Source organism: Labrus mixtus, chromosome 21, assembly GCF_963584025.1.
Source record: "Labrus mixtus chromosome 21, fLabMix1.1, whole genome shotgun sequence".
In the NCBI taxonomy this organism is placed as follows: domain Eukaryota; kingdom Metazoa; phylum Chordata; class Actinopteri; order Labriformes; family Labridae; genus Labrus; species Labrus mixtus.
This window is the reverse complement of record NC_083632.1, coordinates 2,334,045-2,360,762: the sequence shown is the minus strand read 5'-3', so window position 1 is coordinate 2,360,762 and position 26,718 is coordinate 2,334,045. Positions and strand designations below refer to the sequence as shown.

The window sequence follows — 26,718 nt, the reverse complement described above, 5'->3', positions numbered from 1 at the left end:
CTTTCCCCCCCTGGAGACCTAAATCAGAACAATGAAAGGTCTTTGTGTGGTCACTGTGTGTTTATTTTTAAGTTTCGAGGCTTTCAGCGTCGAATGTTTCTCACTCAATGACAAATAGTCTTAGACTTCAGACACATCGGCTCATTATTAGTGTTTTCTCTGGAGGAGAATATAAAGACGGTCATCTTCATTTTCCCAGAGACAGACTTTATGAAACACTCGACAAATCACTTCCTGATTTCTTTTATTTTTTTTTACAGACGAGGCCGGCTGAAAGTGAGTCCTCAAGTGTCCCAGAAACCTCTTAAACAAAGGTCATGAGAAGGAAAGGAAGAAGTGAAGGAGATAATCTGAGCAGCTCAGTGACTCAATGTTAATCACTCGACTTTAAAAGGCCGGGAAAAAAAAAACTGTTCAAACGTGTGAGTCAGATTAACTCGATTGTTTCCAGCTCTTTCATACGGAGACAAACTGGAACTGTGCCCGACCAGAATAATCCTACATTGTGTCCAAAAAGTCGAGACAGAAGAGCTGTGACAGCAGGTGAGTCACAACTAATGTTGATGTCAAGACCATACTAACCGAGACCAGAGTGCTCCGAGTCAAGACCAAACCTTTAGGGGTCGAGACCGAGTACAGACCAAGACATTTAGGGATCCAGACCGAGTCAAGACCAAACCTTTAGGGGTCGAGACCAAGTCAAGACCAAGACATTTAGGGATCCAGACCGAGTCAAGACCAAGACATTTAGGGATCCAGACCGAGTCAAGACCAAGACCAAGACATTTAGGGATCCAGACCGAGTCAAGACCAAACCTTTAGGGGTCGAGACCGAGTACAGACCAAGACATTTAGGGATCCAGACCGAGTCAAGACCAAACCTTTAGGGGTCGAGACCAAGTCAAGACCAAGACATTTAGGGATCCAGACTGAGTCAAGCCCAAGACATTTAGGGATCCAGACCGAGTCAAGACCAAGACATTTAGGGATCCAGACCGAGTCAAGACCAAGACCAAGACATTTAGGGATCCAGACCGAGTCAAGACCAAGACCAAGACATTTAGGGATCCAGACCGAGTCAAGACCAAGACCAAGACATTTAGGGACCCAGACCGAGTCAAGGATAGGATAATACTTTATTGATTTAACTTTTTTTTAAAATGCAACTCATCTGCCGTGACATTGTCTCGCAATGCCGTGACCCGGATTCGAACCGGGGTTGCTGCGGCCACAACGCAGAGTACCAACCACTATACGATCACGGCGAGCTACGATGAGCTGCAAGCCCAAGACATTCAGGGATCCAGACCGAGTCAAGACCAAGACATTTAGGGATCCAGACCGAGTCAAGACCAAGACATTTAGGGATCCAGACCGAGTCAAGACCAAGACCTCTAGGGGTCGATACCAAGTAGAGACCAAGACCGAGGCAGGGCGAGACTGAGACCCTCCAACCAGCGTTCTCCTCCATCATGTCTGCCAGCGTCCCGACACTTCCTCCTCTTCCTCTTCCTCCTATAGACGGATGATTCTCCTTAATTTTTCTGTATTGACTTTCATTGACAAACTTCAAAATGCAGGGCAACAAAAATGAGCGCTGTCAGATGGGGCCCCATTAGGGAGGATTCCTGCTGTCATTGCAAAATTTGCACATTTTGGGCCGCTGATCTGGATTAAAGTTTGTGAGCCCTCAGGGGCCCCCGTACTGGTCTGGGGCCCCAAGCAGTCGCCTGCCTTGCCTGTTGACCAGCAGCGCCTCTGCTTGTGTATCAGAACTGTATTTAAAAAAAAAAATCAAATAAAGTCGTTGAAATGAAAAAGCAGAAACATCCGAATCATGCCAAAGTCATTTTATTTCTTTACCAGGCAAACGTTTGATCTTTATACAACGACATATTACAAATTAAACATTCAGAAACCATCAGATGGAAACAAACACAGAAGAAGAAAAAACAAAAATACATATATATAATACAATTTACAAAAAACACAATCTCTTTCTTCCATTGCACTTCACCTGCATAAATACAACCTTTAGAGAGTTTACACCTGTGAGACGTTCCTCCACCAGCTGACCGAGTAACATTCAAACATTCACCTCCCCCGCTTACCTGTGAGCGTCCCACACCCACATCACCCACAGACACTTCACTGTGGATCAGTCGATGAAGCTTGTAATGTTGCTTTGAGATTTGGTGACGACCCGGTGACGTCACACCTCCATAAATAAAGCTGCGTTCATGTCATACAGGAGGAAAAAATAAAGAGAGAGGCTCTTGTAGCGATCGTTTGAGTGAAAGATTATTTAACGTGCTGTCGTTTCTTCTGCCGTTCACAGTTAGAAATTCTTTTTTTCGGAGTTTTAGCGCAGTGGTTCTCAACTGGTGGGTCGAGGGCCCAGAAGTGGACGCCGTTTTCAGTCGGAACTTTTAATTTGCACGTTAAAAATAAAAACGTTTTCAGCCTCCATGGTCGGAGAAGTTTGTTTGAATGAATATCATGAAGTGTAAGAGACGGAGCAGTGTGATGAAATATGAAGTAAAGTTCCTCTTTCATGATAGTTTTATATTAAATGCTTGATTGCACGGGGCGCCGGTGGCCTAGTGGTTGTGCGGAGGATATTGTCCTCCAAGTGGGCGGTCCGAGTTCACATCTGACATGTCAATCCCCTCTCTCTTTCTCTCTGATTTTTGACTATAGCCACTGTCCCGTCTCTCAATAAAGCCCCAAAATAAACCTCAGAAAACCATTTTTTTCTAAGATTTGTTTTCTGACTTTTGTCCTTTATTTGAAAGGACAGCTGACAGAGTAGGAAACTGGAGAGCAACCACAGGCCGGACTTGAACCAGGGCCGTCCGCTTGGAGGCCATCTGTTTATCTTATGACCTGATTTAACTTCACAGTTGTGGATGAAAACAGAACTTCCGGCGACCTTAAGGTCATTTGTCCACAAGCCGTACCGTTGCTTTGCCTCCATACGACATGAACGCAGCTCAAACCTCACAGTGAAACACTTTGTGCTCTAAAATGAGACCGACACACCGCCCGTCTGTTTCTCCCGCTGAACGTACAGTAAAGACGTTTTTTTTATGATCATGATGGCACGGTCAAGTCTGTGTCACACATTTCATAACCACAGAGCGCTCTGCCTGGGATATAGGACACTTGATTTTAGAAAAAAAAAGAAGGTAAATCAACAGAACATGGAAACAGAATCTAAAGCCGGTCTGTGAATATTAAAAAGATTTAAACCGATTGTGAGTGAAACTGATTCTGCCTCGTCTGGAAAATCCTGCGACTGTTTCAGCAGCCATGTGGAACAACAGAGAGGATACATGGGAGTATCAAAGTGCTGTTTGCTTGATTGTAATTTCCTCCTCGTCCTCCCCTCCCCCCGACCACATCCTGTGTTTTCCTTTTATGTCTCGTGTTAGTTCCCATGTTTGTGTCCGAGGTGACAGATAGAAAACGCTCTCGTCTGGTGCTACAGTTTGCTCTTCTTAGAAATGAGTATCATGAATAATGACACAGCAGAAAGGAAAACAAGTGGAGTGACATGGAGTCATGTTTCCTCACATCAATAAGAACATGTCCTCCCCCCCCCCTAAAGATGATGAGGAGAGTCGTTGTTGGAGAACATCTGGAGTCCAGGTACATCTGTACCAGGACGCGTGACATCACTCTGCTGCGTGTTTGAACAGCTTACAGTCTTTAGTGTTACTCGTAGCGCAGGCAGAGGGGAGGGGGGGGGGGGGGGGGGGGGAGATGGAGGACACAAGTTGGGTTTTTACGCGTTTCTCTTTTTTAATTTTGTCGATAAAGTTTCGTATTTCGTCCAGCTCCAGTCTTGGTCCTTGAGAGAGGAAAAAAACAATAAACCGGGGTCAGAGCAGAAATCTTCAAACATGCTTCAGGATGTAAAAATGAGATTCCTGCATGAAAGGAAGCACATCTTAAACGTCTTTGTGGACATACTTCTTTTATATTTATAAAGGTTTGTTTATAAAGGAGCAAAAAGTGCAAACACTGAGTCCGTTAACCCTGAAATGAGGGGAACTCCGGGTTCCCCGTTTCAGAAAAGGAGGGGTAACACGTGGTGCATTCATGTGGTGTCAGACACATCGGAAAAACAAGTTTCCGAGTTGTAAAATGTACATGAACGCCTGCTCAAGTCGGAACAACAACTCGGAAACTCGGAAAAGAATGAGCCGCCCGACTTCCCGACTTGACGGGAAGTACATCGTACATCAGCTTTTAGCTCAGATATCACTTGTAACAGAGACATTCAAACACATCTTCTTAGTAGCATCCAAAGCTGTTGTTGTCGTTGTTGTTGTTAAAACATTCAGACTTTCCAAACTGAAATCAGGTAAACACACTGAAGTCAGAAGAACGACTTCCCAACTCGGACGCTGGGACCACCAAGCAGCACCTGAATGCAGCATCAAAGCCCGTTTCAGAGGAAGAGGTGACTTTAGCTCTGAGTCCGTTACTATGGCAACCGTGTGTTTGTATGAAGATGGATATTTCTAGAAGTACTTTTTTTGTCACCTGTTGCCATGGTGAATCGTCGTATCGGGGCTCTGTTCAATTTTGTCTTTCTATAGTCGTGGTTGATTTAACAAACTCAAATCAGCTGATCTGGAAGCAGAAACTCAGAGTTTCCCCTCTGAGGATGGACTGAGACTTTGTTCAACCTTCTTTCTGAAACGGGCTCCAGGTGCAAAAGTGGAGCAGGCAAAAGACGGAGAGGATGGACTTCTCTCATCATTGGGGCGGTTTGTAGACAGACTAGGGTAGATTATGTGTGTATTTTGCACAACATGTGACCTTTCATGTCACTTCCATCAGCGTTTAAAAAGCTCGAGGACAAATGTTTCACCACGAGGTCAGAGTAAATGAAACTCACCACTATGCTCTTGGTCTGGTCGTCGGCCGCGTCCTGCATCAGGCTGGTCAGCTGACTGAGGTACTTCTGGTTCTCCTGCAGCAGACGCGGTGCAGCGTCACTGAAGGAACACAGAGAGAGGTGATGACGTTCAGATCACTCACCCGGGCTGCTACAGCTGTGAGTTTTATGCACGTAATGGAGCATTTTCAGACAATTGTATGAACTAATTTCTTAAGAAAAACAAAACATCTACCAGAGACCATGATAGAAATATTCCCAATGTTAGTAACTCAGGGTGAAATCCTTCATGGCAGATTTTGTCATGTGATCTCCAGAACTAATTGATGCTTGAAATTGATGTGCGGGCCACACAGAAAAAAAAGAAATCACATTCAGATTTAACAGTTCTGGTTTCAAGTGTTTGTAATGTAAGCTGACAGAAACTGTATTTTTATGAATGAATGCTGCTTGATAGAAACATTACAATCAGTACAACTTTTGAGGAAAAAAGGATGTCAGTATATTTCCATATTGAGTGAGGAGGGGGGTCGCTAGTTGCCCTCCCCTTTTAGCATCATGACCTTCCTCCTGAGCCTCGTCTCTCGCCCCTACCCTCCCCTGGATGATGTGTGACAGGGGGCTATAGAGTGGGTTACCTGTCGTTTGGCCCAGGTAGGGATGTGAGCGGATGAGGGGAGCTGACTGGTTGTGCCGACTGCGACCACTGAGAGACCTGCAGCAGGTTGGACGACTCGGGACTCGCTGCTATCGAGCTCCTTGACGAGTTTTGAGCCTGAACGAGAGAAAGAGAGAGAGAAATATTGGAACATGCACTAACAACTAATAAGTGTGGAATCGAGCAGCATGTCGTCCCTCAGTCGATGGTTTTGGTTATTCAGAACTGACATAGTAATGAGTTCAGTGTGCTAAACATTCCTCCGCTCTCGCTCCTCGGTTGTGAAGACTTCCTGTTTGTATTTCCTCTAACGAGACAACAAACTGAATCTTTTACAGGTTTGGACTCTAAGCTCCATGAAGATATCGCTGTGGCTTCAGGACATTTTGTGGACTAATAGATGAATCAGATAATCGAGAAAGGACCCAAAAAAACAAAGTCAATCAATGTGAGCAGCTGCAGAGCAGTGTATGATGTTTTTTTGAAGTTACAGTCGATTACTCCGAGCTCTCAGAGGATCCAAACACATCCTGACGTTTTGCATCATCATCATCATCAACCTTTATTTAAGTTCTCGGAGAGATCATTGAGGGTGACCCTCATTTACAATGATGCCGAGAAAACATACATAAATGATAAACAACGAGAAATTAGATAAAAGCTACTACAGAAAATAAAATCAATAAAAGAGCAATAAGAACAATAAAATATATACACAAGCTTGAAATTACTACAGTGATAAGTCAGTAATTAAAATCAAATAAAACAGTTACAGTCAGGTATTGGGCGGTTAAAAATAATATTTCTAAAGTGTCCATAAGGGATAAAAGTGCTCAAGTTCTGCACATGTTAAATTTACAAATTATCCCTGCACTCATGTTCACTTCATTTGTCTACTCGCCGTTATATTGTTTAGTTTCTGCTTATTATATGTCTACACTCATGCACTTTAACTTATGTCAATACTGTCCATTTACAACTCTGTTTTTGCACATTTACATTTAATCTTCCATATTTAAGACTAGTAATGCTTAGTTAAATCCTGGTTGTATATATTCACATTCTTAGTTTTGATATTTTTAGTGCTTATTTACTTTGTATTTAATATTATATTATGTTTAGATTTGCTAATATTGTGTTTTTTACTCATATTGTGTGTTTGGACAACCTGCTGCTGTAACGCCACAATTTCCCAGTTTGGGATCAATAAAGTCATTCTATTCTATTCTGTAAGTTCAGGTCCTTGCAGCACTAACACTAAAAGCAGTTTTCCCCAGGTCAGTCCTGGCAGGAGGAACCTGGAGAATGGAGATCATACTCCGTATAGAAGACTAAACATACTTGACTTTAACGAGAGCTGTGAGTGAACATGCAGAGCGACTTACGCAGGCGATCTTGAGTAAATGCCAGAACTCTCTCTGCCTCTTGATCTGCATCTGCATCACTGTGTTGTCAGCGTCTTTGATGTTCTCCAGGGTTTTCTCGATGCGAGGGAACAAGTCGATGATCTTCTGTTTGCTGATCAGGATCTTACTGTCGGGAGTCGAGACGTAAACACAGACAGTACATGAGCAATCTGCGTCTTTAGAAGAACCTAACAGGTGGTGTTTTCATCCTGCAGAATCTTTGATTAATGAATAATAATGACAGCCTGTCGGATATTCACAGAAAAATCAAAACCCTCAAGCGTCTTTACCTGAGGTGGGTGTAGAGGTCTTTGAGGACCTTGTCCTGGTTCTGCACGGTTTGAATGATCGCCTTCACCATCTCAGAGCTGTCACTGCCCTCATCCGTCTCAGGTGCTAAGAGACAAACAGCAGATAAACACACGTTTCACTTTGACTCAGGGAAAGTAAACGATCACATGTTATCTTCAGTGTGTCTTACTTTTGCATTTCATCTTCAGCTGCTTGTAAAGCTCGATCGCCTTCTCCTCTCTGCAAGAAGATAAACAAAGTCAGATATGAACATCTGTCTTCTTGTAGGTGACGTTTTGTAGTGTTTAACCCCTCGAACACTCACAGCTGTTCCATCTTGTCCCCTTGGCGACGAGCGTACGGACTCCTCTGAAGCTCCACGATCTCAGAGTGCAGAGCCATGATCTCGTCGTCCAGGTGGCTCACCTCTGCCACCTGCAGGACAAACCAGGAATCACGCAAAGGACTTGCAGCTCCTGGCATCTACACTGATAGAATGTGCAGCTCATCTAACTGTCCAAATATTTGTTTTTAGTGAAAACATTGCATCACCTGTGCAAAAGCGGCGGCCCTCTCCTCGTTCTCCTGCCAGGCTTTCAGCATCTTCTCAGAGGCTGCAGACAAACACACACACAGCTCATCAAAACAAACACCATCTTGCCCAGCGCTATAAAAAATATTCACATATGTAAATGTTCCCTGTGCGAGGGGTCTCGCATGGAGGGAAAACAAACAGCTGCCGGTAAACACTCACATATGCCGTAGTGCATCTGATCGCTGTATTTCTCCAGGTCGTACTGGATGCTGCTCTTGAAGAAGTCCAACTTGGCCTTGAGCTGCTGAGAGAAGCCGAACATGCTGTTCTTACACCTGGTCAGGTTGGTGTTGTAGCGCAGGAGACTCAACCTGGAGAGGAAAGAAAGGAGAGACCGATAACTGTTAGAAAGGAAGAACATGCGCTCTAAAACAGCAGAGGTCTGGGTGCTGCTGGAGTGGCTGGTTCCCTGATAAATAAACGACCCTCATCTACAGCAGCTGGAGGACTGTATGAGCTTCTAATTAATTAGCGTCTTAATTAATGAAGAATTAAGACGATACTGAAAGATGCAATAACAGAAGATCGTGGAGCTTGGTGGCATAAATGTGCCCAAAATAAAAATACACATATTTGTCCAGTGGAAAGTGTGATTATGTTCAAACACAGCACATGAATGCACAAACAGGATCTTTCAGGCTTATTTGTGGTGGAGATAAAAACAGCTCGGCCTTCCTCAAACAATCAAAACTATCAGAATTTTAAAAACCTGCTGAAGCTTTTTATTTTAGGGAACTACAATAAATGCTTTTCAACACTTTTAGGGGCGGCTGTGGCTCAGTGGTAGAGTCGTCTATCATTGCTCCCGCTGCTTCGGTGGTGGTGTATGAATGAATTAGTGTTGTACTTACTCTCTGATGTACGTCGCTTTGGATAAAAGCGTCTGCTAAGTGAATTGTAGAATTTTAAAGGTGACATCATCCTCCTCCTCTTCTTCAGTGTAAATAAGTCTCAGATCTCCTCAAAACATGTGTGTGAAGTTTCTTGTTCTAAATCCACTCTGATCCTGTATTTGATCATGTCTATAAACCCCTCTATTTCAGCCCTGCTCAGAACAGGCTGTTTCTGTGTCTGTACCTTTAAATATGTAAATGAGCTGTGTCTGACCACGCCCCCTCTCTGGAAGGGCTCGGGAACAAAAGTAGCAGCTTACAGATGTTTCTAAAGTGACTCACATAGCAGCCCTTTGTCCTTGGAAAAGCCTGCTGTAGTCGTCTTTTAGGCCGCAGATGTAGCTCACTGCTTCCCCCCAAACCTTCTTCAACGCCACCAAGGGGAGCTGAGTCTTGGCTTCTTGCACTACAAAGGTTTAAAAAACAATTTGGTTAAAAAAATACAAAAAAACATGCATGTCGGCTGCTTTATAAGTTGAACCTTCAAACTGATGCATAAAGGAAACACTGTCTGATCATCAGCAGGGAATACTGGAGATGAACTCACCGATAGTGTTGACTTTATCGGGCAGTTGTCTGGCGCTGAACGGCCCGGAATACTTGGTGATGCTCCTGTCAAACAGGTAGACGATGTAGCTGTCCCAGCCTCTCTGCACAGAGAGAGAACAAAATCATCACTCACAGCGCCGTCACTCAGAGGAGAAAAACTGAGTCCCCTGATCACACATTCAGGGAGCGTGTGTGAGCCATTATATGCACATTCAGCCTTTTTCTGCATCGTTATAGCTTCCTGAGCAGCAAGACGTGTCTCTTACACACTGACTAATCTTTGTAAATGTTCCAATGGGAGAGACTAATGTTTGCTTTATCAACAAGACGACACAGTGGACAGAGTTTGACACTAATTTAAGGAATCTTGCAAAATTGATGTTAGTGTTTTAAACCCTAGAACTACTTAGACCCTCTCTGAACTCTTGGGCTCTGAGTGTGTAGAGAAAAATCTAGTAAGTACTTGACGATTCTATCTCCAATTTTGAGCCTCAAATCGAGCAAAAGGAGAAAAAAATTCAGCTAAACTTGGATTTATAGAGGAGAAAAAAGTTGGGGTTAAAAAGAAAATCACAGCGTTTCTGATATTTTCTGTCTGCAGGAGACAGAAGACAATAAGGTTATCAAAATGTTCAACGCTCTTCTATCCTCTCATCCAGGTCTACACTCCCGTCCTGAGTCTCTAACTAGACTCTTCTCCTCTGGCGCCCCCTGCTGGTGGAAAACGAACTTCCACCACTTGATGACGATGATGATGATAAAAACGATGGTTTTTGTTTGATAATGCTGATTTTAGGATGTTTTTGATGCTGATTAGAACTCTGAAGAGCAGCTGCCTCTGGTCACTTCCTGTCAGCTCCTGTGTGTCCACAAATATGTCTGCAGAAACATTGCAGGCTGTGTTTGTGCAACATAGAAAGTGTGCAGGAGTTTGCCTGCAGTTTTTGGTAACAAAAAACTGAACACTTATCAATATCGGATGCCTCGGACTTCTTCTGTTGCCGCGGTATTTAAACAGGTTATCACTATGATTTGATTTCTAGTAGAATTGTATCCAATTTTAAAAATCTGCTACTGTGACACCCCCTTGTAGAAACAGTGTAATCAAAGTGTCATCTTACCACTCCATCGAGGACACACTGTGCAGCGGGCTTCCTGGGATCCAGCGACACTCCCGTCTCCTGCAGCAGCTCCTGGTTGACCACCTCGATCTTTGTCTCGGCCTCGATGCGTTTATGCAGACTGTGGAGGCTTTCATCGTGAGTCAGCTGAAAGGAGTGGACCTGAGCCGTGGTCATGTTCAGGATGTGGACCACCTGGACAGACACAGGTTAAAAAACAGTTAGATCATAGAACAGGTTCTCTTTGCAGAAATACATCCTCTACTGAAATGTGTTTTTTGTTTTTTTACTGCAGGCCAAAACCTTAAAAAGAGTTCTCCCTTATACAAATGTAATTCTGCTCCTTCTGGGCCTCCGTACATGTGTGGTGGTGACCCTGTCCTATGCCTGGATTATCATGATTCTTTTTGTTTTGGTTGACATGGGACTTGTCTGAGTGGGGAGCTGGTGTGCTTCCTCCAGCCAATGACAGTGCTCAGGTGAGTTTCTGGAGTGGATACAATTCAGCGATCGGTCGCGATTCAAACTGGCCAACATGACAGAAGACGTGGACGTAGCCAAGTGGAAAAAGCTAGTTCCAAAACGAGGGTTGGCCTGCTTTCTGTTGGACAGGCAGGTACCAAACACTGACAGTTAGGACATGCTAAATATATGTAATACTCTCAGGTAGCTTGCAGTGTAGCTACGGGCAGTAAACGTACACGCTAACCCTGCAGTGGGCATGCGCTTCTGGTGGTGAAGAGCACAGGAGGAGGGGTCCAGTGTGAACATTGTGTTTACAAGCATCTCTACCGAGTCTACCTTTAATTAAGACACGAGTAATCAAACATAAAAGGTGCTCACAGGGCAGAAAGGTGAAAAAAAAGGAAAAACATTTCAGTCCTTGACTGTCATCAGTGTTTCTGACAGGAGTGATTCACAGAGCAGATACAGTCAGAGACAAAGGCAGATACCTGGCCCGGTGTGATCCATCGACCAGCTGGTGCTACTCATTAGGTATTAACTAACAGCCAGGTCGTATTGGTGTGCTCCTCTGCCATTTCTTAATTAAGCCTTGTTATATTGCTACTTCAGCAATTTAATAAAGATTAAGCTCAGGCTGAGAGATTAGTGTGGATAAGTGATAGAAGATCTGAAACACCAATAATCAGAGAGAAAAGGGGATAATGAAGATTTTTTGGGAGAAAATATCAGAGATTGATTGAAGCATGCATAGCCCACATTATTAAAAAGTAGAAATGATCCTTAAACCTTTAAAGACATCTAACATTAAGGTTTGTATAAAGACGCTGTTTGGTTTTAGGAAATTAGAGATCGTGTGCAAAATTTCAGACATGCAGTGAAGAACTAGCAATCAGCATATCTCTGTGTTTTAAGTGAAAGCAATCATTTTGAAGAGTGAAGTTTGACCCAGATTCAGATTCGGTCTCAAAAGCAATCAGAAAATCTTCAGACGAAACGTCACAAAAAAAAAAAAGCCAGCATCTCACCTTCATACTCAGAATCTGCTCCAGCACTTCAAAGCACATCGGTTTCTTGTTATCCTCGTAGGAGATTCCTCCTCTCCGGTACGGATCCCACTTTAACATCAGCTGCAGCAGGGACTCCATCTGCTCCAACAGAGTCCTATAAAACAGAGATTAAAATGTGTTCAAGGAGGGAAGTTGGCAGGAGATACTTGGGAGCATAAAGGGCGTGGCTCCAGTCCATTTTGCTTTTGATATGAGGGACCAGTGAAGAACAGTGTGATATGTGAAGTGATGTATTTTTAGTGTGCACAGGGCGCTCACCTGCTGAGGTTGTTGGGGTAAGGGAGGTGGGTGGAGAACTTGACTTCTCCGTTCACGTCCTCTACAGCCATGATGTCTTTTGGACCCTTATTCTTCACTTTGCTGGCCCTTTAAATCAGAAGATGGTTTTCACACTATTAAAAGAATACCACGACAAGACTTAAAGGTGACATATTCTCCTCCTCTTCAACCAGTGTAAATAAGTCTCAGAGCTCCTCAAAACATGTGTGAAGTTTCTTGTTCTAAATCCACTCTGATCCTGTATTTGATCATGTCTATAAACCCCTCTATTTCAGCCCTGCTCAGAACAGGCTGTTTCTGTGTCTGTACCTTTAAATATGTAAATGAGCTGTGTCTGACCACGCCCCCTCTCTGAAAGGGCTCGGGTGTACTCAGTGCTCTATTGTTTACGGTGAGAAGGCAGACTCAGAGGGCAGAACAAACACCTAGCTGTGGGAGTGTCACCCACCTGGGGGAGGGGCTACTGCCCTTTGTGATGTCATGAAGGGAAAATCTTAACAAAAAAAAATTCCTCTGGCAAATATCAGGAGTTTTCTGCAAGTGTGAAAGCCCTAATATATTCTTTATTCAAATTACATTCAGGGAATAAACTCATGCAAAGGTGTAGGCTGAAGCTTCATCTTATTATACATTACTTAAAGGGAACCCAATCCAAAGAACAACGACTATCTGGTGAAATAAAACAGTCCTGCAAGAAGTCAACAGTTTTATTTATCAGGTCGTCTTACCACTGCACAGGCTGCAGGTTGTGCAGGAACGGACGAAAACCACAACTGCATTCAAAAATCATGGTGCCAAAGCTCCAGTAGTCCACAGTGACGGTGTACGGCTGATTCTCAAACAGCTCAGGAGCCTGCAGAGAGAACACGCTGCATTTCAACTCCATGTATTGGATCCACATCAACATAATTATTTATTTTTTGAATTCAATATCTTCTTTTTTGTTGACAGAACAACAAAGATAATTAAAAGATTAAAGGATTTCAATCCATAATTACTTTGAGCGAGAGATTGAAATAAAGCGAGGTGCATCTGAGGAGAAGAAATGAATGGACATGTTTGCTTACCAGGTACTGAAGCGTGCCAACAAAGGAGGTGCACAGACTGCCCTGGTCCAGGTCTTTGGCATAGCCCAGGTCGATGATTTTGTGAACCAGCTGTAGAAGAAGAAAAAATGTAAGACCGATTCTTTACATTGCAAAGAAAAGCAGAAAGCTGTAAAAAACCAGACGAGGTTCGTTCACCTTCCCGTTGATATCTTGCAGCACGATGTTTTCAGGTTTAAGGTCTCTGTGTATGATCTTGTTTTCGTGCAGATACTGGATACCAGATCCTGGAAGACAGAGGAATGTGGTTCAATTGACTGATGATGTTCTTTAGAGACATTTCTAACTCAACAAACTGCACATTGATAAACAAACAGTGGACATACCAACATCGTTGAGTAACGAGAGAACTTCACTCTCTTTCAGACCGCAGCAGTTTTCAGGTTTGCTCAGCATCTGGAATCCAAACAAAAGTTTGATATTCTGAGTGTAAGGTAGTGGATTCATATTATCCTATATACCACTGGTTGCCAAACCGGGGTCCTGGCCACCCTTGTGGGGGGAGGGGGCCTTGAGATCTCAGGGGGGGCCACAAGGAAAATGTAAACAAAGGTTTTTTTTAGTTAAAACAGGTGTGTAGGCATATTCTGATTTTATCATTGAATACAGTTAAAATGTTGATTTTGAACGCAATGTGTCACTCATTTTTGGTGTTGGTTCTGAGGGGGTTCAGCTGTTTTTAGACACAATTGGGGGGCTGTTTGCTCCAAGGAAAAAGGTTAGGAACCACTGCTTCGTTCGAGCCCCTCACCTTCCTCAGGTCTCCCCTCGAGCAGTACTCCATGGCCAGCAGTGGAAGATCATTTAGCGCTATGTGCATCATTTCCTCAGGGACGTCTCGGCCTGCCACCACATTAATGTGATTCAACCTGAGTGAGGGAGAAGGAGCACATTGCTGTTTAATTATTCAAATACTGCACAGTCATCTCCTGCTATAAATGTCATACTTAATTCAACAGGAATGATGCAGGTTTCAGTTTTGTAATCAGAAACATGACAGCAGTTCATAAGTAATGTCAGGATATCAGGACATTTATCTGTAAATTCTTCCGTCTCCAAAAAGTGTAAAATGTTGAGAAAACGAGTCTAACTTTCTCATGATCTGGATTTCTCGGCTCCATCTGTCCTTGTTTCTTGGTGTGAGCTCCAGACGGCACATTTTCACAGCTAGTTTTTCGTTTGTTTCCTGCAAAACAGACAACAGAAATACGATTGTTTTATCAGCACATAAAAGAGGACACCAGAAATAGCAGTCGTAGTTTTGGTGGAGCATTTCCTCGTGTGGCTAGACAGATACAGCACTTATTCCCAGCAGGAGGGAGGTGTAAGTGGTAAGTGGACTTGAGCTTGTATAGCATTTTTCTAGTCTTCTGACTACTCAAAGTGTTTTTACAACGCAGGTCACACCTACACATTCACACACTGATGGTAGAGGCTGCTGAGTAAAGAGACCATCAGAAGTAACTAATCCCATTCATACACATTCATACACCACTGACACAGTGGGAGCAATTCAGGGTTAAGTGTCTTGCCCAAGGACACATCGGACATGTTGCTGCAGGAGCTGAGGATCGAACCTCCAGCTCCTGCAGCATGCAACCCAGTAGACAAACTATTACATGATTAAAAACAAATTAATTCAAGCAGATAGCTGTATGTGTTTTCAATGTCTGGTGTCATGAGCCAAGAAAAAAAGGGCTGGGAACCACTGCGTTATACTAGGGATGTAAAGATTAATCATAAAATCATGACAAATTGATTTAAAGATTCACATCAACATTCTGAAAAATGAATCACAATAATATAGTGAGCGTCAGCAGCTGTAGAGCAAGATTTAGAAATTCAGGATGTCTTTTAAATCGGACGTGTGGAAGCATTTTGGCTTCCCCAAGACAGAAAATGAAAGAGGTGAGAAGATAACAGACAAGACAAAAAACTGTGTGCAAATATTACAAGAACAGTGCAGGAACTACACAAATAGCACGACCAACATGATGCAACATTTAATCCACACCACAACGAGAAGCTCCAATCACCTCCCCTTGTTGAGAGACAGAAAACATTCAGAGGCCAAACCACACTGACAAGCGGGTTTGCTGCCCCTAAAGGAATCTTTTTCAGTCATCATTTGTCTAAAGTCTCATTTTGAAAAATAGATCGTGAGAGAATCGTATCGTGAATCATTACATCCCTAAGTTATACTATAATACCCTCTTCTTCCTTTAAATGAAGTGTGTGTCAATGAGTGCAGTGTCAGGCCGTCATAATTGGGTTTACAAGTTTTGTATACACAGGTGTATGTTAATGTGTATTCTATATATGTAAATTGTACATATAGTAGCCTATATCAAATTGTATATATATACATATATATATATAGATTGTATCAAATGTATAATTGTAAACATACTGTACCAAACTGTATAGATATAAGGATTGTATAAATATATAAAATGTAAACATAGTACATCAAATTGTACAAATAGATATGTATATATAGATATATGGATTGAATAAATATATAAATTATTAAAAATTATTAAAAAAACATATAAATTATAAAAAATCATCGTATATCAAGTTGTATATAACTGCTTCTCTTCTCTGCTGTTTACATTACTTGCTGCTATTTTATCATACCATCATCACTTTAATCATCACTTGTCACTTTATCTTTTCATTCTCTGCAAATACTGTCTCAATTCCCTCCAGTTAACTTCGTCATTCATTTTGTACTGTATATACCCCGTTTTTATTTTTATTTATCTTATCTATTCTGTTTAATGTGTATTTTTGAGCTTTCTTGTCTGTGCTGCTGCAACGCCCGAATTTCCCCTCTGGGGATCAATAAAGTATTATCCTATCCTATATATGTATGGAAAATCATTGGATTGTAAATATCAAATATAGTATCATAAATATAGTAATATAGATAGATTGTATATATAGAGAGATTATAAGGAACACAGGAAGTTAGTTTAATTTAAATATAAATTATATTTGCACATAGCTCTGTATATATATTTTTATTTCTCGTTTACTGCATATAGTTCTGTTTACATCTGTTAGCTACTCTTTTATATTCTGTATTTTTAAGTTAAGTTTAAGCTTTAAGTTGTATTTAAATTGACACTTCATATTTAGGTTAAAATGTTTTGTTTACTTGCTCTGTGTGATTTTGAATTCCCCCGGGGACAAATAAAGTTTTTTGAATTTAATTGAATTGAATTGAATTATTGAGCTGTGGAAAAGGGGTAGGATTAAATAAGTTTTATACTTCTTCCTACTTTTGTTTATTGTATTTTCGTGCTTTTCATTTTGTTTTGTATTTTTGATATGTTTGATTTTATTTGATATGTCTGAACTAAATGTGATCAGTCATTAGTGTGTTGTACTCACACGATGCTGTCACAGGTAAACATTAGTTTGTTGTACTCACACGATGCTGGTACAGGTAAACATTAGTTTGTTGTACTCACACGATGCTGGTACAGGTAAACATTAGTTTGTTGTACTCACACGATGCTGGTACAGGTAAACATTAGTTTGTTGTACTCACAGGATGCTGGTACAGGTAAACATTAGTTTGTTGTACTCACAGGATGCTGGTACAGGTAAACATTAGTTTGTTGTACTCACACGATGCTGGTACAGGTAAACATTAGTTTGTTGTACTCACAGGATGCTGGTACAGGTAAACATTAGTTTGTTGTACTCACAGGATGCTGGTACAGGTAAACATTAGTTTGTTGTACTCACACAATGCTGGTACAGGTAAACATTAGTTTGTTGTACTCACACGATGCTGGTACAGGTAAACATTAGTTTGTTGTACTCACATGATGCTGGTACAGGTAAACATTAGTTTGTTGTACTCACACGATGCTGGTACAGGTAAACATGAGCGAACCCTCCCATGCCCAGCCTCTCTTTCAGCTCCCAGGCTCCGCAGTTTTGGTTCTGCCTGAAGGGAGGTTTCTCCATTGTTGTAACGGAAGCTGGACCAGAGTGTAACATTTATATAATCAACAACACAGTTAGAATCAATATAAACCATTTGAAAGCACAGCAGACTTACATATATGAATGTATGTAGAGTTAAAAAGCGGCTATCACGCAGAGGGATACGGCTACATCCTGGAACAGATGCCTCGCTAACGTCAGATTACAGCGATTAAAGTGCATTAACGTCACACAGACATTCAGAGGCGATGTGACACAACTTGCCGCTGTATTACTGTTAACTTGACTTGTTAAACATACAAATATACACATGATAAAACACGTACACGCAGTATAATGTTTGTTATGTGGCTAACAGTCGAGCTAACATCAACAGGACAGCAGCTCAGCTTCCAGGAAATAGACGTGACCGTTGACGTTAAGCTTTTTTCGTTAAGGCTTCGACGCCAGTTAAAACAGACGTTGCCATAGTGACCGTCCCGGAGAGCAAGTTTAGAGACTTACTTCTTGTTTCTACGACGGTGACATGAGCTGTTACCCCCTCGGTGGAGATGCTGTTTCGTCTTGTTGTTTTTTCAGGTCAACGCAGCGACGTGAGTGTGTGTACTTTCCTGCGTGACGTCATCACGAACCCCGGATGTGTTGTTCGTAGAAAACGAAACGAGGGTGCGTTCATGCAACGCTGGGAAAAAAATCACTGACAGTTTCACTTTTTTTTATGGCCAGGTAAACCTACAAACCTGCTCTAAGCTATTTTTTTTAGCACCAAAGATCATTTGCTGCTCCGAACCAATTAACTTAAGAGGGATTAATAAAGTTGTTTAACTTTAATTTAATGTACAGACATGAATATGCATATTTTTAAACATTATTTGAAGACAATAGTGCTGAAATAAAGATAAGATAAGATAATCCTTTATTTATCCCACAATGGGGAAATTTACATTGTTACAACAGCAAAGAGCAAAGATTGCAAACAAAAAGTGAACACAGTACAATTTAAATAAAAAAAAGAAAAATTAAGAATGTACAAAAAAATAGATACTAAAAATAGATTTAAAAAATAAAAAATAGATCAGCTATTGACAACAGTGTAATATTCTGTGTAACACAGACATGCACACAGTGCACATAAAGTGTAACATGTTATTGCACAAAGTGGATGGCTTGGTTAAACAGTCTTAAACATGATTATTTTAACAGTGGTGATGGGCAGATGTCGATATTTTTATAGTTGAATGAGATACATGATATATGTCTTGATATGTTTTCCTGTAAAGAAATTACAACTTTACTTTAACTTTAAAGCACTTCTACATCGCCTTAAATCTTTTTTTAACACCACTTGATTAGCAGTCAGGGGCGTGTCTAGACTTTTTATATCAGGCGGGGCAAACTGGGGCTCTGACTTGTGCAGGGGTGGCATGAAGTTTGTGTACACACTCACACAAAACTATATTTTACTTACCCTTTCTGTTACCAAAAATCATTTAACTTCTACCATTGAAGTATCTAAAAGATGTTGTATTCCTGGGACGCCAGTCGAGGTTGGGGGGCGTGCCCTGTGTACAGAGGCTGCTGTCCTCCAAGCATGCGGCTCAGATTCTAATCCGACCTGTGGCTCCTTTCCTGCATGTCATTCCCCACTCTCTCTGTCTCTGATTTCTAACTCTATCCACTGTAACATATCTTAAAAAATACACAAAAGCCTGAAAATAAACTTTCAACAACAGGTGTCATATTGCTCTGTATTTTTACCTTTTTTTTATTCTTTTTTTTACCTCTAATAGTAACACAACAGAGCAACATTATAAGTCTTCTGAGGCAGCATTTCCAGCATGGAGACCGCCATCGATGAGCCTCCAGAGGCCCCTGCAGGATCAGACGTGCTGACGTCACTCAGGCTTCATCCATTCATATTTACAGTCTGTGGTGACTCATGTTAAAAGGAGTTGAGAGAGAAGTGGAGTTTTATAAAAGAATAATAACTAAACACACAGCATACACCTTTCATCTTGTTGATAGTCATGAGTCATTTCCTTTAAAGTACTTTTTCTTTACACACAGTTAAAACCAGAGGTGAGGTCAGATTCTCGGGTGTGTCTCGACTCTGTTTGGCCACATTCCTGACAAAAACACCCACCTGTCTAACTGTAGGATCGTTATGTTCTGAAGATAAGATCCATTCTGTCTTCTCTGGCATGTTATCTTTAAATCAGAGACGTTCACAGAGCCACAGGGAAATGTTTTTGTTTTACAACTTCCTCATTACTGAGGACAACCCCGCCCTCAACGAGGTCACACAGCAGCTCCAGATCAGAGCTGAGGTCATTAAGAGTTACACTGAGAGGCATTTAAAGGGTTAAAGTAAGAGTAGGAGAACACTTCATATCACTAAAATGTCCTTGGGGTAGAGTAATTCTTTAAGGATTCAAAACAAAGACATGTGCTCAAAGTGTCAATAAAAAAAAAAGACTAAAAGAAAATGAGCTACATTGATTATTCACTTTGAGTACTTATTTAGTTTTGGACAATTTTAGGAGATATTTAAAGTCAGGGTTGGTCATTTCCTCCAGATCCACTTTTTAAGATTCTGGTGTAAATTGTCTTTAGGTCCTTACAGAAATTAATAACTCATGTTCTCTGAAAAAGGAACAAAGAAAATCCATCATCTGTATCAGTTTGTAAGTCTGTAAAAACTTCAACCAATGTCTGCCACAAGGTACCAATCTGATGAACCAATCACATGCCTCCCTGTCTCCCTGCTCGCTCTCTACCTCTTGCGTGCTCTAGCCCACACTCAAAGCGATGAGCTGAGGTCCACTTCTCGACCAACGGCGCTCGTGCATGTAAATGAGGGGGCGTGGCTTATGAGGGAGCACAGAGGGAAGGGGGTGCAGACGGAGCACTGAGGGAATGCTACTTTCAAAATCATGCTAACCAGGAGCTGCTTGTCAACAGGCAAGGCAGACAACTGCTTGGGGCCCCAGACCGGTGGGGGGGGGAGGCCCTAGGTCCAACAATCTTTAAACCGCAGCAGAGGCTCAAAATTAGCAAATGTTGCAAAGACAATAGGAAACCTCCCTAAAGGGGCCCCATCTGACAGCATTCCCTCTTGTTGCCCTGCTAAGTGTGGCATTTTGAAGGAAATGAAGAGGAATTATCTTTCTGGTGCTGAAAAAAAAGAAAGAAAGAGGACGATGAGTAAAAGCTGGGAAACTGGCAGACAAAATGGGAATCAATGCTGGTTGGAGGGGCCCCCAATGAGTTTTTACCTAGGGCCCCAACAGACTCTAGATTCACCACTGCTTTTTATTATTATTTTTTATATTCAGGTCTAATTACAGATTTTTTTCCTCAACTGTTTATCGGTTCTTGTTTAAATTACACATATATTTTTATCCCTGCACGGGTTATGTACATTTCTTATGTACTTCTTCTTTTTTTCAGGTTAATATATATGTATGGGATGGGGGGGGGGGGGGGGGGGGGTCGGTTTTGTGGTTTAATTTGTAACAAATGTTTCATGTCATGTCTTTGTAACCTGCTACTGGATGCTTTGAATTTCCCTCAGGATCAATAAAGTATCTATCTATCTGTATGGCACTGAAGTAGCAGCGGGAGCAATTCAGAGTGTGTTGTTGCAGGGAGCTGGGGATCGAACCCCCGGCCTTCCAGTTGAGCCACAGCCGCCCCCTCAACGTGCTTCAAAAATAAAAATGCTGCTGCTACATTCAACACAATAATGTGGAGACACAGGCAAGCTTCCAAAACACTTTTATTTTCCTCTTCCACCTCCCATAGAGAAGCTCACAGACAACATTTCCCTTGGTGAGTTTAAAACAAGGCAGTGACACATGTAGCCCACTGTGTGTGTGTGTGTGTGTGTGTGTGTGTGTGTGTGTGTGTGTGTGTGTGTGTGTGTGTGTGTGTGTGTGTGTGTGTGCGTGTGTGTGTGTGTGTATGTGTGTGTAGCATAAAATGAACATTGCCTCTCTGAACCTGCACCAGTCTAAAAAAAAAACTAAAAAAGATTTGTTTGAGCCGGCTCGAGTCTCTAAAACAACGACAGCGTACGACAGCTTTTAAATATTCCTTCATTCACATTGAGAGAAAATCAAAACAAAAACAACAAGAATGACCATGAGCTCAAGGACAGGGGGGGCGGGGAGAACGTCGACCTACTTTATATATTAACCTTTCATGTAATACTCTTAACCATATCATAAATGAACGCAGGCCATAACGTCTCATGCTTTATTTACATTCAGAAACGAGGCTTCTGGGTGGACAGAACAGTTTGTCCAGACGGCTGCAGACGTGCACTGCGGCTTTAACTGAGGTGAAGCCTGCAGCCGTGCACACACACACGACCACAGGGTGACTTTCACACGAGCGTCGCAGAGTCCTCCATCAGGGGAAACCAGACCAGTACATCCACACTAAACCAGTGGCATGGAGATCCTGCAGCTGCTCTTTGATGTGAGGGAGTGGAGACAACACATGATGGAGGAGGAAGGGGGGGGGGGGGACCTTGGAGACTTTGTCAAGGTGGAGCTGCCTCCCTTTATATATTACATCCATCCATACTGTACCAGAGTGTACAGAGCCGTGTGCCCAGAATATCTCATCACATGCTGTCAGGTTAGGTTATCTCACTGTGTGGAGGTGATCTGATGCAGATACGCCTTCATCTGTTTCATCAATCTGCACATAACACTGCTTAGAGGACTACTTTTAAGAAGCTGGAACCAACAAAAATGTGACATAAATTAGTAAAAAATGGCTAAAATTAAGGCTGCCATATGTGTGGTTGTATGTATGTCTGTAAGTTTATGTCTATCTAATGTAGGTATGAAGGAAAGGGTGTGTGTGTATACATGTATGATATGGATGTGTAGTTGTTTGGTAAAATGGCATGTTAGGATTTCATGAGAAAATGGACAAGTGTAACTGAAAAGCATCTCCTGAAGTTGTATATTTTATCTGTGTACTCAATAAATTTAAAAGTTAAAAAAAAAGGAAAATTGCTAAAATCATTCAAATATGTCCTCCAATCGATTCACCTTTGACCTACTTATCGATGACATGTTGCTGCTTGAGTTAGAAGATCTGTTTCAGGTTTTTATTTCAGTTTCCAGTTTAAAAAAAAAAGATTTAAAGATAAACTTTTAAATCGTATCAGTGGGGGTTTTCATTGTCGATTAATCAGCTGCTTATTTCCTCGAGTACGTGTGAAGTTTTGGAGGATTTGAAGAGAGATTTAAAGTCTCTAAACGTTGAAGTTAAAGAATGTTATTCACTATTCTGCACTGCAGTGAGGGTTCACATTCGATTATTGGCATTTCTGCTTTTAAAAAACGACCGCAAATTTACTGAATCTGTGCAGATCTGTTTTTGTTTTTGATCGACTTCCTGCTGCAGTTTCTAATCCAAAAGGGCCAGATTAGGACTACACACACATTTTAAGAAATCGATCCAGTACGTGTGTTTTTAATGGTTTCAGGTCATATGTGCAAAACTAAAGTTTGACAGCCTGAGAGCAGACGTCCTCGTACCCAACCTCAGATCTTTGGCGTCCCACCGGACCCCAGATTTGGGAGCCAATGTCGTAAAAATCCTAGAAGGGTTTTAATTTTAGAATCAAGATTAAAGCTCAGCATTGATTTTTGCTTTTATAGTTAGCTTGCACCGCGGTTTGGAGAGGAACCTTTTTTCAATTTTCCTGTCTGTATGGAAAAAATTGACAATAGAGATGACTTTGACTTGAACTCTGTGTCTGGTCTCAAAACCACTTTTTAAAGGTCTCAGTCTCTTCTTGGAATCTCAAGCATTTTTACTCGGTCTTGTCTTGGACTGGGCGGACTCCAGATTTTAAATCAAGACCGGTCAAGACCACCACCGATGGCAGGAAACTAACAAATAAAACCAAACAGACCCGGAAGTGTAAAACAGATTGACACATCTGTCGTTCCATCAGGAGAGAAACTTCATTCTTGACTTTAAAAACAGCAGGTGGAAAAAATTAAAGTGCTCTGTAAAAAGACAAAAAAACAGTTTATCATGTGATTCAATTAAAGTCTGCTGGTTGGTTTTTATACATCTGTGCTTACTGGCTTGTCGGCTGTGCTTGTTAGAGGTTCAGCTGGTGACATTTTTATTTTTCACATTTTGAAAAGAGAAGGGTTACAATGCACCCGACAAGGTTATTTTTAAACCCTTAAATTATAACTATTTAGTCCAGGATGAAATCTTAAGAAATGCTTTTTTATCTAATATTTGGATTCATGTGACGTCAGTGGACGTTAAAGGAAGAACCAAACGTCTTCATCTGTCTCCTCAGTGGACCATGAATGACCTTTGACACGAGTCTGTGCGCCCTCTGACGGCTTGGCCACTTTATAAACAGAACAGATAAAATACAGAGTCGTGATGTAAAGTCTCATGAGCGGTGGAACATAACAGGATGTCAGCTAACGATATCCACATACAGAATACTTTCTTTAAAGCCACCAGAGAGAAAAGTGAAGAAAGATGGAGGGACATTTAGGACAAGAAAAACAGAGAATGAGATGTAGATGAGCAAAAAGCTGCAGTCAGGCTGCATCACATGGTTTTTTTTTTTTCATTTTCAAACAGTTTGTTTGGCAAAATGTGAGAAAGCAGTGAAACAATGGCAGTGATTGTGTCTTTGAATTGCTTTTTCTCAGCCCGATTCTCTGTTTCACTACCGCACAAGAGAGAAATACTGGATTTGTTTGGCTTTTGTTGGAAAGTCGGACGAAAATGTCTCGAAACTGCAACAGATCGGTGACTGAGAGGCGAACACGACGATGAGCCGAAATCCTGAATATTCAAATATATTCAAATAAATTCAAAGAACAAGTTTGTAAGGATGGAGGAACAACGTGACGCTGCTTTGTTTGTTTGTACGGCCAGCGCAGTCACAGCATGCACATAGTAACATTCACATACAGAAAGACACACACTCAGGTGTACACACACACACTCAGGTGTACACACACACACACACACACACACACACACACACACACACACACACACACACACACACACACACACACACACACACACACACACACACACACACACACACTTGACATCTAGAGTTAAAAACACAAACAGCTCTTGTCTGGTTTTAGCCCTGCAGTTTCCGTCCCCGCCCTCAGGTGAGCGGGAGGGGGGCGGGGTCATGCATATTCACTGCAGGTGCAGCAGATGTGTATGGCTGGAAAAAAGAACAACACACAGCTCCCCCTGCTGGTCAGACACGGGCGCTGCAGCTGGTCAAGGTGTTAAAAAAAGCCTGAGTAGATAAAATGGCTAAACATCGATAACGCTAATGGAGGTGTGTATGGCTACCAAACATCTTGTAACACCCTCCTGAATGATTCTTCTTCTTTTTTTTTTTTTTTTACATTCTTCCCCCGTTTCATGCATTTCGCTGCAACCGACGACCCCCTTTTTAAAATCATGCTAGTTCAGAGCGAACCATGCGCCGCCTTTGGAAAACCTCCTCCTTTTCTTTTCTTTTTTTTACAGCTTCCTCCTCGACTGTCCGTTCAAAAAACATCAAAAGCATCTTTAAAACCACGTCCTAATCTCTGATAAATGCGTCACTGTAACACACACATTGTGCTGATTTAGTGCCGCCATGTAAGAAAAAGGAACACAAGATTATTATGGCGTCGCACGTCTGGGACTCATACCTAACGCGTCCTCACAATGAAGAGTTGAATATATTGTAAATATACTTTGTCGTCATATATCCTACAATATAAACGGTGCATTTTTATATACACAACATATCCTGGATGCTTACAAAGAGTATGGGTAACATATTTCCTTTTACAATATTCATCATACACTTTGACGTACACAGGTGGAATAAGGTTCAACATCAACAAACTGTAAAATACTGTAAAAATATTGAAAAAACAAGAACATTCAGGGTCTGCCTGGTGAGTGGTCGAATAGGGGAGGGGAGGGGGGGATATAAATGAGAGGCTATAAGTACAGACATGTTGGGTTATGGCACCGGCATGAAGAGAAACGACCCCTAAGAGAGAGAGAACAACTTTTTTCCTCGAATCAAGAAAAAAAAAAGGCCTTAAAAAAAGAAGCTGTGCTGGATGCAGGCATGCGGATCACTGAGAAAAAACAAACTCTCGGCCAAGAAATATAGAGAAACAGAAGCACAACCACGGGACAGAAGCAGAAAAGAGATCGCCTGTTTCAAGTAGAGCGAAACACACAAATACAAAAAAAACAAAAAAACAAATCTCTCGATAAGATGCAGTTTTAAAAATCGCCGCGCATCAGGAGCGGCTTCTTCTTCTACCGACGCTTTTTGCCGTCAGCGATCGAGAGAAGAGGGAGAGAGAGGAGCCGCGTGCCGTCTCATCACGTCGTTACTCTCTGCAGCCGCACCTTTTCATCGTCTTCAAACCAACCTGCAGTGAGAGAGGAGCTGAAAGCTGTGATGTCCTGCTCCTTGTGTGGAATGTGAACACACCACGGGGGAATGTAACGGCTCCTGGTGATGCTTTCAAAGTCAAGTTTACACTTTTAAAAACAAACAATCAGTCGTCTACAATGGGGATGTTTTTTTTTTAATGTTTTGGTCCCAAAAACTGAATGAAAGTCAAGAAAAAAAGGTGGGAGAAGAAGTTTTGACGGGAGAGGTGGAGAAAAGTAAAAGATGCTGCTGGATGCTCGTTCCTGTCAGCTGTTCAGTGTGAGCACCGTGTTTATCTCTCCGTCTGCTGCTGCGCCCAGCGTCCCCGCTCTCAAAGACACCTGTGACCTCCCACCTCCTGCACCAACATCCTGGCCCGGGGGGGGGGGCCCTCCTCTGGTAGACGAGAAGATTGGGGTCTTGGTCGGGGGGGAAGCGTGTGGGGTAGTAGACCACCCCTCACTCCCTGCTCCCCCCTTCAAGCAGAGCTCCAAACCCCTCCTGGATCTCAAATAAAAACCGCTGCAGGGAGACAGCCCCGCCTGCTGGCAGTGCAACGCTGTGCCGCTCTCCCGGCGCCCCACGCCCCCGCCTCACTTCTTGACGGCCTGTCTGTAGCTGTGTCTCTGCCCCTCCTGTTGTCGGGGGGGTTTGCCGCCCCCGCTGCAGGCGCTTGCTTTGCTGCTGGTGCCTCCGTCTCGGCTGCTGGCCTGGCTCACCTGGCTGGCCTGGCTGCTGTCCTGCAGCGTGGGGCTGGAGTGAGCTCGCTGCAGCCCGTTATCCTCCAGCAGCTGGGACTCGAACAGGGACAGGTCCTCCTCGCCGCTCCGGATTTTAGCTCGCAGCAGCATCACATAAGTCCCATACCGTGTTTTCTGTGAAGGATCACGAGACACACATAAAAACATTCAGCTGCAGGACTGTGAAAACGATTTCC

The 26,718-nt window shown here is 42.3% G+C and overlaps 2 protein-coding genes across 3 annotated transcripts in view; both read right to left on the bottom strand.

The window, feature by feature from the left end:
• Nucleotides 1-2,368: 2,368 nt before the first annotated feature.
• LOC132955190 (inhibitor of nuclear factor kappa-B kinase subunit alpha-like) lies at nt 2,369-17,929 on the bottom strand. The gene is made up of 22 exons (XM_061027943.1): nt 17,807-17,929; nt 17,219-17,337; nt 14,431-14,525; nt 14,091-14,208; nt 13,666-13,735; nt 13,478-13,566; nt 13,301-13,390; nt 12,962-13,086; nt 12,213-12,320; nt 11,913-12,048; nt 10,423-10,617; nt 9,300-9,402; nt 9,035-9,158; nt 8,019-8,170; nt 7,817-7,878; nt 7,590-7,699; nt 7,455-7,504; nt 7,264-7,369; nt 6,953-7,100; nt 5,548-5,684; nt 4,910-5,009; nt 2,369-3,853 (listed from the first exon to the last, which is right to left on the bottom strand). Exons 2-22 carry the CDS (start codon nt 17,321-17,323, stop codon nt 3,788-3,790), a joined length of 2,289 nt encoding a protein of 762 aa, XP_060883926.1. The 5' UTR covers nt 17,324-17,337; nt 17,807-17,929; the 3' UTR covers nt 2,369-3,787.
• A 3,133-nt stretch (nt 17,930-21,062) lies between these two features.
• LOC132955374 (PH and SEC7 domain-containing protein 1-like) overlaps nt 21,063-26,718 on the bottom strand; it is a 90,116-nt gene continuing 84,460 nt past the window's right edge. For both annotated transcript variants that reach the window (XM_061028217.1, XM_061028218.1), the window contains exon 17: nt 21,063-26,656. In XM_061028217.1, coding sequence (XP_060884200.1) covers nt 26,375-26,656 — 282 coding nt within the window. In that variant the 3' untranslated portion in view covers nt 21,063-26,374. The remainder of the gene's footprint in view (nt 26,657-26,718) is intronic.

Excerpts from the sequence above, each read along its gene's own strand:
- LOC132955190 (XM_061027943.1), bottom strand. The coding sequence starts at position 17,323 with ATGGAGAAACCTCCCTTCAGGCAGAACCAAAACTGCGGAGCCTGGGAG. Across the intron at positions 12,321-12,961 it reads AACCTGCAGCCTGTGCAGTG|GGCCAGCAAAGTGAAGAATA; the intron begins GTAAGACGACCT and ends TCTGATTTAAAG. Across the intron at positions 8,171-9,034 it reads CAAGGACAAAGGGCTGCTAT|GTTGAGTCTCCTGCGCTACA; the intron begins GTGAGTCACTTT and ends TTTCCTCTCCAG.